Below are 13,098 nucleotides of genomic sequence, written 5' to 3'. Positions count from 1 at the left end.
TGAATAAGTGCTATGTTACATGTTTTAACAACACTAGCAGCACATAGCGGAAAGCTGAGTGCATGTTCCTTCTTGGCACACGTCCTTCATGCACTATGTGTAACAGAAAAACATGTTAGTTTTGTTCACTCCTTAAAGATTTTCATGGAAACAACTCATTAAAATTAATGATGAAATTTTACGTTCTGTAAAATATATGGAGTATCACCAAATATGTTTCTGGCCCTGCAAAATCTGGTCAAGCAAAAGAAACAAAATGCTTCTCATCAAACAAATATATAGGTTTATTACAGCATGGTTCCATGTTTTAAATGTGCAACAATTTCACAATTTCTTGTTTCCTTCTGTTTTCATTAGTGTGCTCTCATGATAAACCAAAGCAGCTGTTAAAATAACCCCGCATCTCCACAGATGAATAATTAAAAAATATGGGCTGTATCTTCCAATGTTACAATTATGTAAAAAACAAAACTCCATATTTACAAAAAATGCCTGGAATCCAAAGACTGCTAAATAGTGTTGTCAATTTAATTACAGAAACTGTAGAACACTCACAGGGTACATTTATGCTGACAAGCCTCAAGTGTAAGCCTAGATTTTGCAACATATTTGGAAGAAGCTGAAAATTATAATTTTGAGTCTGTTTACTTTTCTTAATATATTGGTCATTACCCAGCTTAGTTTTTTTATCAACATTATTCTACATTTGTTTTCTCGTCATCTTCTCTGTTTGAATATAAAGCGTAACAGAAAAATAATGCAATTCTGCAAACATGAAAATTCTGTTATCACAGCTAATTGCTTTTTAATATATATTTTATGTACAAAGAAAGTAGTAACACAAATAGAAAACTAGGCAAAGGACAGTGTACTTAACTTGAAACATTTGCAATTTCAGTAGCTGTGAATTACCTACTTGCGAAATCTATGCAGTACATATAATGTGCACAAATACACACACACCCAACGCCGCTGCATGCATTTTTGGGGACTAAAATATAACTTCAGGTTCACAAACCTTCACCCAGAACTGGTGAGAGCTGTAGTCACATCTGTGTACTAAAGGTGGTCAAAAAGCTAGTCTGTTAAATATAAGCCTTTCCACCATGCTGTCCTTTGGGTTCTAGTGTTTTGAACAACAACAAAACATTACACCAGACTGCTCTCCTGTAGAGCAGAAAATGATAACAAGAAATGCAGAAAGAAGAGCTAAGGTTTTCTTTAGTGAAAACAAAATTGAATTTTTTTTTTTTTTTTTTTTTTTTTTTTTTTTTTTTGAGCTATAATCTTCCCTATTCTTTGCCCGGAATAGTCAGTGAGATGTCTGGGAGCTTCTGGAGTGGACAACAGGCTGAATATGATCTTATCTTGCATCTAGCTCTATTAATTTCTGCTACCATTATTGTGACAGGCATGGAGCCAGCACCATCCTCGATGAGAGCCACAGTTGCGGCCCCATTTTTTTCTCTCCTCAAACAATTAGAAAAGCAGTCTTGTTTGCCTGGTTTTGGTGGGAAAGAGAGAAACCTGCTGCTGAGGTTCCTCCTTCCAAACATAAGCGTGCACGTTAGGCAGCCGTGCACGTGTCCCACCGCTTTAGCAAGCCAGCGGGGACCGCATCAGAAGTCCTGCGCAGTGCCAGGGGAACGCCTGGATTTCAGGACCCGGAGGGCTCAGGAAAATGGAGCAGACAGGTTGCTGTGCTTCTCAGAGAGCTCCTCGGGACTTTAGAACCAGAGCAGAACTTACTCAAGGAGCTTCAAAACCCAATCTCCTGCTAAAAGACAGACTCTATGGAAAGACATAACAGGATTATTTACAAGCTGTAGGAACTACATTTGACTTGGCATGCATTGCAGTGAAAACAAGCACACCTTGAATGCTTTATAATTAGTAAATGTGTTGTGATGACTTTTTATTGCAGTTTACTGCCAATTTCGAAGACTATATTGTCATGATCTGCCAAAAATAACCCAAACCAACAACACTGACAATTTTTATATATTCCCAGAAGACTTTTGAGTCTCAGATCTGTGTCTTGGAATATACTGATTCTTCAGCTCTTACCAAATGGCCACATTCTCCTGAATTTATGGGGCTATTTGCTTGACAACCTTGGCTTGATCCTAGATGTCTTAGTGAATTAAAAAGAAAAGATGCAATTCTTACCCATAGAGCAAGTGGTACTGGTAGTCATGATGAGTTTTCTTGGTGTATCTGTTTGTTAGTGCTGAGTTAGTCATAGCTTATCACACTTATTTATCAATGTATTTTTTAAAATTAGTTTAAAAAATCAAGGTAGGTGCAACAACACCGAAAAAAAAATACGCTGTATAACTTCCATCAACATGAAGGGAAGAGGAAATGTCACCCTAAAAATGAAACTCCACAATACACATAAAGCATTGACAGCACTGACCTTGCTGGACCTTTCCAAGATAAAGCAGTGTGATCAGTTAAATTCCCAAGAACTCAGAGCCTGTCCAACCACGTTCCTTATCTGGACAGTCAGGACTCTCTCCCAACTCTTCTCTTTTTGTGTGTAAGACTAAATTGTGATCTTCCTCATATCATCTTCTTTCCCTGTGACTTAATCGGACAATCATGAGAAGTTTTAGGCATTGACACTAGAGAGTGGTTACCCCAACACGTGCCAACTCCACTATTTTTACTGTTTTGAACAACAAGCAAACAATGCACTTAATATTTTAGAAACAAAAAAAAATTAAAATAATAAATTCTATTTAGAAAAATAATTGCTTTATTGTTGTCACGCCTTCCCGATCAGTAGCCCAAGTCCTAAATACCTTTCAGAAAATAATTTACACGCTGCAGAATAGCTTATCAAGCAATGGGGCACGTTTGGTCTTATGGCCATCTTAGTCATTCCTTGTTACAATGACTGGTGCCTTCGACCAGCGTAAAGTGCTGTGCCGTAACCCTCCCCAGCGCTGTTATGGGGCTGCAAGCCCTGCCCGCCCCAGGGCCTGTCTCAGGTTGGAATGGGGATGAAGCTGGTCGATTTGGAGTGGGGCGACTCTCTCCAGGTGTTCAAAGTGTGGGTTGGGCTTCTGTTGTTGGTAAAAGAAGTCTGTCGCCTGCTGTTGCTGTTTGAATCTTCTTTACTCAGTGTTTGCTTTATTTTTTGGCAGCAAGGGAAGCTCTGTACGCAGTCTTGCAGGAGGTGCCCGCTGAAGAACATGTAGATCCATGGGTTACAGCAACTGTTCAGACTGGCCAACAGAGCCGTGACGGTAGTCGCAGTGTTTTCAGAATCTGGGGAGGGGGGGATAAAGCAGTTTAATCCTCAAAAGAACATTCGTACCGTTCAGTCAATTGTTTCGTCAACTGTTGGACTTATTTCCCTGCATAATTCTAGTTCTAAAAGTTGAGCAGCGGCAGCATTTGGAATGAATAATGAGGACATAATCAGGAAAGTTCTTATTTATGTAAGGCCACTGAAGTCAATGGGAATTGGTCTGAACAGACTTCAAAAAGCTGTGACAGAAGTTATGGGCCAATCTATCCAAAATAATGCTTTAGTCCCATTTCCACTGATGTTTATCCATGTGTTGATAAGCTCGTGCTTTAAATACTGAACAGTTTTTATTCAGAATTTTGTTTTAAAAATTGGTTACCCTGGGAGGCAATGGCAAAATTCCCACTGATTTCCCACTGCTTTCAATAATACTGAATTTTGCTGTATACATTTGCATGCTGAAGAGTGTTGAATGCTCAAGTAACCACTGGCTTGTGAATCAAATATGGATTTCAGAGGTTGAACAAATTTCTCTTAAGGGAAAAATGGAAGTTAGCACTACGCAATAAAACAGTTATGGTCTTCTACCTTCAATAACTAGTTAAATTTTCAAATACGCTAAATATATATTTAGTCTAACCAATTATTATTAGTGACATTTCTTTGTAAATATTGAATCTCTAAAGAAATATAATTGCTGTGTTACGTGGTTCCATAGATTTAAAGAATCTCTTCAAACAAACCTACCAAATACCCATCTGTTCACTTAGGTTTGCATTTCTTTTGAACTAAAAAGAAAAAAATCTATTTGTCTACTGCAAGTCTTTATTTCTCTGTAGAGACCGGCATTTTAGGCTTGACTTTAGTCCCATATTAGGCGCAATCAATGCTCTCACTACAGTAAGTGATGATTTGGGGATATTAAAAGAATAGCAAGAAATTATGAATTCCAACATTTTGATTTGCATCTTTTTCATTATGGGGAAACGGGGTATATGTTACTATGCTGCCTGTCATTCCCTATGTAGTAACTTTTAAACTCACCAGTTATTTTCAGCCAGATTTAACTGAGGGACAGGTGTCTCTGAAACACTAAATCGCCACTGTTTAATGAGAACTTGTGGCTGGCTAAAGGAGCTACTCAGAGGTGACTGCCTTATTGAGAGGAAGGGTTCAGGTGTGCTCAACCCCATTATTAGACAGCAGGGAAGGCACACGCAAAGCAGTTACAGGAAAGCAGCCTTAGTAAGTTCCCTGCTCGTATAATTACTCGTGACATACATGTGCGTATGCTTAATAATAACACCAAAGGTTTCTGAAGTTTTATTCATCGGCAGCTGCAAACGGAAGAAAAGGTTGCTGGTTCAAATTAAGGCAGCCAATACTTCAGTCCCCACCCGCCCGTTTCGCTCTGGCCGAGGACGCAGCGGCCGCTGCCCTTCCCGGGGGCCCCGCCGCCGCCAGCGGCCGCTCGGCCCCGGCTGCTCCCGGGACAGGGGGAGCCCAGGGCCGCGGGCTCCGCGCCGCAGCCCCCCGGGGCCGCCCCGTCCGGGAGGGCGAGCGGTGCCGGCGGGGCGGCCCCGGGGGCGGCGGTGGCCCCGAGGGCTTGCTCGCCTCGCAGCACGACGGCGCCTGCGGGGCGGGGGGCTTTTAGCCGCTCGGCCCCGGCGGGCAGGGGCTCGTTCAGCGAGACTCGGGACGGCCGGCTGCGCCCCCGGCGGACCCCCGCGAGTGCCGGTGCGGCCGGGGGAAAAGCGGCGGCGTGTGCCAGGCGGCGTGTGCCCTCCCGGTGCCCGCCGGGGCCCCCCGTCACCTACCGACCCAGGGGAAGCGCTGGTCCCAGACGGACCACATCTGGATGGTGAAGAAGGGCGCCCAGCAGACGACGTAGGCCGAGACGATGACGAAGGTCATCTTGACGGTGCGGATCTTGGCGCGGGAGATGGTCTTGACGCTGCTGACACAGGGGGCGAGCAGCAGTCCCCGCCGCGGGCCGCCGCCGCCCGCCCGCCGCCCGCCGCCCGCCGCCGCCTCCCCCGGCCGCGTCTTGCCCCTGACGTTGCGCCAGATGTGGTAGCAGATGAAGCCGTAGCAGGTGACGAGGATGAGGACGGGCGCGACGAAGATGCCGCCGGTGATCCAGGTGACGTAGGCGCGGGGTCCCCAGGGCATGATGAAGTGCGCCCAGCAGTCGTAGACCTGCGAGCCGCGCTCCACCTCGCTGAGGGAGAAGATGAAGTACTGCGGGGTGCTGAGCAGCAGGCTGAGCGCCCAGGCGGCCGCGATCATCCCGTAGGAGCGCTTGGTGGGCTGCTGCAGCGTCTTCAGCGGGTGGCAGACGGCGATGTAGCGGTCGGCGGTCATGGCCACCAGCATGTACGCCGAGGCGAACATGCCGAAGACCTGCAAGTGCTTGACCACCCGGCAGAGCCCGTCGGGGCCGTGGAAGCGGTGGGTCACCTCCCAGCAGAGCTGGGGCAGCACCTGGAAGAAGGCCACCACCAGGTCGGCCAGGCTGAGGTGGCGGATGAAGAGGTGCATGCGGGACGCCTTGCGCGGCGTGCGCCGCAGGGCCAGCAGCACGCTGCCGTTGCCCACCACCGCCACGGCGAAGGTGACGGCCAGCACGGCGATCTCCAGCTTGGCCAGCTCCTCGTCCCGCCCGAAGGGGTCCCAGCCGCCCAGGCTGCCGTTGGGCGACCCCGACCACGCCTCGGGGCTGGGGCTGCTGCCGCCGCCGCCGCCGGCCTCCGCCGCTCGCCACCGGCTGCCGTTCCCGGGCGAGGGCGCCGCCCGGGCGGAGCCGGCCCCGCCGGCGAGGCGCATGGAGGGGGCTGCGCGGCGGGGCCCGGCCCGGCCCGACCCGACCCCCGCTCGGCGGCCGCCGCCGCTGCCCGCCGCCTCCCCGCTCCGGCGGCGCGGAGCGCCGGGCCAGGCGCCTTTATCCCCCGCCGCGGGAGGCGAGGCGAGGCGAGGCGAGGGGGGAGCTCCGTGCCAGTGGCTGCCCGGCGCCTGACGCCAGCCCCCTCCTTCCCCCGGCCGCCGCCGCCGCCGCCGCCCCCGCCCGCCCGCGGAGGGGAGCGCCCCGCCGAGGCACCGGGGCCGCGCCGCCCGGAGAGCGCGGCTCCGAGGGGGAGAAGGGGCTCCGCCACCCCTGCCCTGCCTCCCCGAGGCCCGGCCGGGCGGGGAAGCCACACGGGGCAGCGGGAGGAGCTGCTCCGGCTGAAACGTTGCGGCCGGAGGGCTCCCTCACGGCCTCTTAAAGCAGCACTTAAAAGTTTAATGGAGAATAAAACTGTTGCCGTAACCACGCAGAGAAGGTGGAGGTCTGTCGGTATCGATCCACGCACCCCCGAGCCCGCTTCTACCCAAGGCAGAGGGGCTGGTCCGTAAGAAGTGCTGGGTTGGCTCTGGGAGATCCCATCTGGGCCCTTGGCATTTCACAGCCCTGCTGGGATAAACCCCAGCAGAGCGAATGATTAGAAAAAATGACACAGAGTTTGCAAGCAACTCACTAAACCTAGTGTTTTTAAAGGTTTCAGGATTTCGTCTAGGACAATAAATGTCCTCCAGATGTTAGCATACAGGTCTAAAAATCGTGTTTCTGCAAGTACAATCAAAATCTCATTTCCTAGCGAATTCCTGGCAGTGGGTCAATTAAACCTCTGTTTTAAGCATGTTTGAGCTGAAGAGTTTTCTTCATCTTGGTAGAGTGGACTTGGTGCAAATTCTGGTCCCATTGCCGGGAGTGTGGATTTACACCTGATTTCACCAGAACCTGAATTTGACCCTTTGTTTAGAAACCATTTCCTTCAGTCACACAAAAATGCGTACGATTACAAGAAAGAAGTATTACGTTAGATGCCAATCCTGCTTTGTTTTTAATAAAACTCTCTGGGTCTGCTCATACATGGTTGCAGTTAAATTTAGTTGCAAAAAATATGTGGGATTTTTCCTACTGGTTTTGCAGGGAGAAGGAAAAAGGGTGAAGAATTAAAGAGTAAATCTTGCTTCTTTGACTAAAAAGAGGTTTCCAAAAGTTTTGACTCCAGAAGAGTCTTCCAGCTTAAAATACAAGAAGATGATATGCTTGCGGGCATGCTGGAATTGTGCAAGGCTTTATCCTAGGCTTTTTGCCTTTTTCTGGGTTTGTTCTAGCCTGTCAGAGGGTACGGACACCCAGGCCAGCCTGCCACCGCCCACCCTTTGCTTGGGGGTCAGTGGCAGTAGTCTGGGCGGGCACCTGCTCCAACAGTGCAAATAACTGGCATGAGCTTTTCTCTAAAAAGCTGCAAAAAAACCCGACCAAAACCTGGAATACAGACAAAAAATGTGGGTGTCCTAAGTTTCCAGTAAACTTATTGCTTTAAAGGTGCCTTTGTTCCAAAGCCTATTTTTTATGAACAGTTCAGTGCATTATTCACAGCTTAGTGCCTATTCCATCTTATGTTGTGAACATTACTGAAGGTATTGGTAAGAGATTAAAACTTTGTGGAGACAAAAACCTTGTAAGTCAAGCTCACATTCACACACACACACGCGGAGTGTCCCAGCTTTTCAACAACAGATCTATAATGTTACCTTAGCCATACATTGTATTAGACCTCGGAAACTGTATGAACCACACAACTCAGCAATGTGTGTGACTATAGGTTTCAGGTCAAATACAGCGGGAAATTAAAGGCACATATCACAAATCTCACAATACCACACAGCTACCAAGGCCTCTCTCACATGCAAAGCATCATACCCTGCCTGTATGAATTCCTCGCCTGTCTCTCTGATGCGCTTTACAGGAGCTGAATGCTGTGTAAGTGAATGGTGTCACTCGGGAAACTCTTCCAACAGGTTTTCTGCTGCGCAAACCATGTAAGGATCATAAAGCTCTATTCGCTGCTGGGTATATCATTCCATTCATGGAAGAGGTGAAAATTTCAGGTGTAAGAAAGACATATTTATAGCAGCCAGACAATAAGATAAGGGTGATTTTGCTAGTTCAGAGTACCGAGAGTTTGTCAAGCCCACATCATCTCATACATCCCTTCCCAACCCATGCTGGGTTGCTCTGAATAGTGTTTGTAAGAATGTTTCCAGAGCGAAGAGCTGGAAACCTGCCTCAGCATTGTTGCACTAGGCTGCACCTCGTGATTACATGCAATGTTAGGCATGAAATTGTTACTGATTTTTGCTGCACTGTACTTTGTCAGACAGAAGTAACCTAGGGCTAGTCCTTATGCCTTTTTTTTCCATTCCCCAAATTAGTCAATATGGCTGTTTTTACAAATAATATATCTAACCAGGCTGTTGCAAATTTGTTTCTTTCAACAGACCTAGGTAATTCAGCAGGGAGTTTTATTTATACCTAGAACTGCAAACATGTCCTGCTCTAGTTAGTAAGTAAATTCAGGTCTCTTGAGGTTTCAATACTAGTTTAATCAGCATCTAGTCTGATCTTGTTTGCTTAATTCTAACAGTATCGGTGTGTAGGTAGGGGAAGGCTTAGATAAAATGCTGTCGTTCAAATTAATCAGTAGAGTTTTCAGTTTTCTGAGCAGGTGTCCTTTTAGGAAGCTGAACGAGTAATGCTCTCCTATCTGTCCAGACATGGAGAGGGTTCCTCTGCCCACGGAAAGCTGTAACATGGAGAGCAACTTGGGGGGAAAAGCAGTTAACGGAAAACTTGTAGAATACCCTTCTAAAGAGAAAAATTGTCACTGGGAAGGCTGCTAGAGAAAGCGAACACCTTTGCCCTGTGATTCACCTGGAGCTCAGCTTGGAGCTGAAGTCTCAGTAAAGAAAATTGAGGTTGCTGTTACAAGAAGCCTTTATTTGTTCTCGCTAGGCATGGAGCTTTCTATAAAAACGTCTAAGGATGGCAAGGGTTTCTAGCGTATTCTCTGTTGGCATACAGGTTTCTGTAAAAGTGCTTAAAGGTTGCCAGATATCTTTCTTTATGTTGAATTAATTGATGTCTGAATGCCTTCTATAAGATACTCAAGACCCTAATCGGAACATGATCATCTGGTTTGTTGCCAAATGCAGCTGTTTTCCATTTATTCCTGCTGTTGTGGTGGTGACTTTTGCTGCCTTTAGACAGTCTTAGTCTCTTCTTCCATGGCTAAAGAAATGCTTTAAGCAAGTCAAAGGCTCAGGATTTTAATCCTGGGAAATTGATGAGGATTTGTATTCTGCAAGATAACTTTTCACCAAAAAGTAGGGGGCTTTCAGCATAATCTTCTTCAGGAAAACTGACAGTTTGGGATTGTAGCTACTCGTAGTCAAAACATGATTGCCACGTTTGGTAGAGTTGTTCTAGTTGTTAGAGTTGCAAAAAAGCAATATAAGCATAAAAAGAAGGTCAAGTTTTTTATCAAATAAATTCCTCATGCAGGATGAGGGTTAAAGCACTGCTAAAAAAAGGAGGCCTGTTTATTTGTAGAGGATTCAGCTGTCTTATCAAATAGCACATAAAACATCTACATAGATATGAACAGTTGTCTCCTGTGATCTGTCTCCAAGTTTGAAGTATCCGTATCGCTCCCTTCCACATACACTATTTAGTAAGTAAGGCTGAGTTTGATAGCCCTTCCCAGAGCCACAAGACTTAGATGCTGCAGATCCCAACTTTTAAAATCACAGCTATGGGAAGCAAGTATGGGAAATGCTGGGGACACCAGGGAGGCAAGCAGACGCCCCATCCATTTGCCATCCCCGGGAAGGAAACGTCAGCGGAAGGCAAGCAGGAGGACCTCTGGGACTCGATACAGCCTCCTGAAAAAATGCCTTGTTTACAACCTGTATTGGTCTAGCTTTTTGGCTACCAGAGCAAAACTAAGCAGAGAATTTCCCCCAAACCACACTCATAACAGATTACAAGTCTGAATTCAAGGTTCTGAAAAGGCTGTAGTACAAGATCAAGAAGTGAGTAAGACTGAGGGCCAACTCCCACTCTGGAAAACATAGAAATAAGAAATCTGCCATAGGAGACAGGCCTTCAGGGTTAACCCTCAGGATTAGGTTTGCAAAAGCCCAGTTCATTGTCTGGAAATGTCTAGAAGTGGCCAGGAAACACAGAGCCTTAAGATTATGCTCCAAGTTTTCCTTTGCTTATTAACTAAAACCCCATCCAGGTCCAGATTCTAGTATTTTTACACATAGGCAACTGTATCTGACCATCCCTGTCTTACTGCATTTCTCTCTTTCCATACTGGCGGTTGAGTGTGATGTTTAAAGCAGTACCATAGAGCAGCCTATACGCCTAAATGTCACCAGAAGAAGCAGCATGTCGCCCTTCTTCTCCTTCGTTGCAGCCTTGCTGACCTGGCTGATAGCAATCAGGGCCTTTGGGAGTCAGAGAGTTCAACCATTCCCTTGCAGAACTGTTAACACAGCAGCTTCCCAGCCTGTCCGGATTTCAAGGCAGCAAAGGAAACAGGCATTTGGAGGGACGATGGGCCTTTGCACGTTTATAATCTCGTGGAAGGAACATACCAAAAACCACGGAGAAAGCTCCTGCTTTTCTCGTTGTGTCACATTGTTCAGACTTTCGGCACGTCCAAGGCACAACAAAATCTGCCCGAGACAGTTTAAGCAGAGCCTCAGCCAGCAATCTCTCATTTAATCTGAAGGATTAAAATCATCGGGGCATAAATCTACGGATTCGTTCAATGCTGTTGTTGGCAGAAAAGGAAAACTTCAGAACTGAGCTTACTCGTCTTGAATCTACCTTGTGAAATGGTACAACCTCAGACTTTCCAGACCTGAAAGAGGCTCAATATACATTTTCCACTTCTGCAGATACCGCATCAGTGTTTTTGCTTTAAGCACATAATCAGTTGTATCTCTCAGTTCTCTTATTGCAGAGACATTAAAGGCTCTCCTTGATGATCTTTAGTATGCCTTGAGCCAGTTCTTAAATTACTCCTATCTAGAGTTTCATTCCATTTGTAACCTACTGCTTATATCACCGCGTTAACACCTACCTTATGCTTCCTTATGCCTTTTACAAGTTTTGATTCATCTAGGGGAAATTTAATAATGGTTTTTGTGTTCTCTCCTAGTTAACATACGCTAAGCCAAACCAAAGGAAAATATTTTACAGCGTTTGGTGGCAAGAGTAATCAGTAATAAAAAAGTGAAATGAACACTTACGGTTTATTCATGTGATTTCTTCTTAGAAAACACTTGCCATAGTGAGATGTGACTCTCGTACAAAAATATTTAATACTAGTAAAAATTATCTTCAGGCATTGATAGTTGCCTGAAGGAATACAGATAATGTATGCATGACATCATAATTTTTCTGAGGGATTTAACTGCAACTGACAATGACACTATCAACTGATTCTAGGAAATGGTTCAAGATATTTGATAGAAGCTAGTCATTGTACAAAATTGACTTATTTATCGCAGAACTATGCCAAAACCTGAAAGCGTACTGTATTTGAGAATACGCTGGCAGAGTGTTGCTGCTTCATAATTCTAATTGAAAGACAGAGCCACTTAGCATTTACGGAATAAAGGGAATAATGCTTCTGATTATGACAAAATTTATTTTAGTAGCTATCCTTAAGAAACACATTCTAAAGCATTTTAAAATTAACTGGTTTTGAAACCATGTATGTCAGTATTCTCATGGTGATCATTTTGAAGAGTCTGCCGATATGGAATATTGATGATTGATGCAGAATACTGATGCAAGCATTAATGTAAAGAAAACACCATGCAAATAATCTGTGCTGAAAATATTGTGGCAGCTGCATTCTCACAAGCTTGGTAGTTCGGGGTGCTAGCACCACAGTCATTTTATCACTGCTTTATTGAGAAATAGAATCCAGTCTTTCTAACAGACTGGAGGAGGTCCAAATGCCAGCTAGTCTTATGGATGCTTATGGGACATTCATTGTTCCCGTTTCTATGGGACCATCCTCTGTGAGACTGTCCTCTCAGTCTAAAGCCCAATCCTCTCTGGAACAGAGCAAAAATGCTTTAATCAAAATGTTTTTTCATTAAAATGGCAGTTTGTCAAAACTGAAGTTTTTCATAAGTGTCTGTATAATGGGTTTGGGGAAAAGCTTTTTTTCATTCCAACACATATCGCTGGTCAAAAGTTAAAAGGTTGAGGGAGATGGAAAGAGGTACTGATATGCCCAAGGGTATTTTTTTATCATTTCCATATTGTAGGTGGAATTTTCTGACACTGCTTTATTGGCATGGTGCTTTGCATCGCTGCCTGAGGAAACCTCTAGGGAGGAACAGGGTGTGCAGTCCAGCTGGCTCAGTAGAGCTCACACTTGATGTTATCCCAGTTTCGCTCATGGCCATCATTGTGCCTCCTAGTACGTCTCCAAAAGAAAAGGGCTCCAGTCCATGATTACCACAGCTCTACACAAAACTTTGATAATTGTATGGACTGGCACAGGCTTCTTCAAATCCACATATAATGTGTAGTGTATAAATTGTTCTAGTCCTTGCAGCTGTGCGATAAATTCCTTGAATGGATGAGACCTGGCAATACAGACTATGGTTCATCATTGCCTTAACGCTTGAGTTTAGGATCCTGAAGGCTGCAGGTGCATTGCGCTCTTCAACCTGAGCTGTGGCATGCAGCGTGTTCAACATGCAGAAGAAGCAAAGAGCACATTCCCTATCTGCTTCCAGTATGTCTTCTCTTATCACATCTGCTGTCCCTACCCGAGCCAGCAACAAGCTGGCAACGCAGATGATAGCACAGACTCTCCTCTGCTCAGGCTTCTCCAGAGTGGTATTGAGGAGGGCAGAGAAGGATCGGACATTGAAAGTCAGAGAGAAGAAAGCTGAAATACAGGGCAGGGAGGTAG

The 13,098-nt window shown here is 45.7% G+C and overlaps 1 protein-coding gene across 1 annotated transcript; it reads right to left on the bottom strand.

Moving 5' to 3' along the window:
- Window positions 1-2,992: 2,992 nt before the first annotated feature.
- Window positions 2,993-6,085, bottom strand: AVPR1A (arginine vasopressin receptor 1A; the record flags this gene model as incomplete). Its single annotated transcript, XM_082309151.1, has 2 exons — window positions 2,993-3,276; window positions 5,077-6,085. The coding sequence occupies 2 exons, from the start codon at window positions 6,083-6,085 to the stop codon at window positions 2,993-2,995; spliced, it is 1,293 nt and encodes a 430-aa protein (XP_082165277.1).
- Between the last annotated feature and the right edge of the window lie 7,013 nt (window positions 6,086-13,098).

The sequence above is a fragment of the Platalea leucorodia genome (assembly GCF_965183815.1).
Source record: "Platalea leucorodia genome assembly, chromosome: 4".
In the NCBI taxonomy this organism is placed as follows: domain Eukaryota; kingdom Metazoa; phylum Chordata; class Aves; order Pelecaniformes; family Threskiornithidae; genus Platalea; species Platalea leucorodia.
Note: the sequence above shows the minus strand (reverse complement) of the source record. Positions and strands in the feature narration are given on the sequence as shown.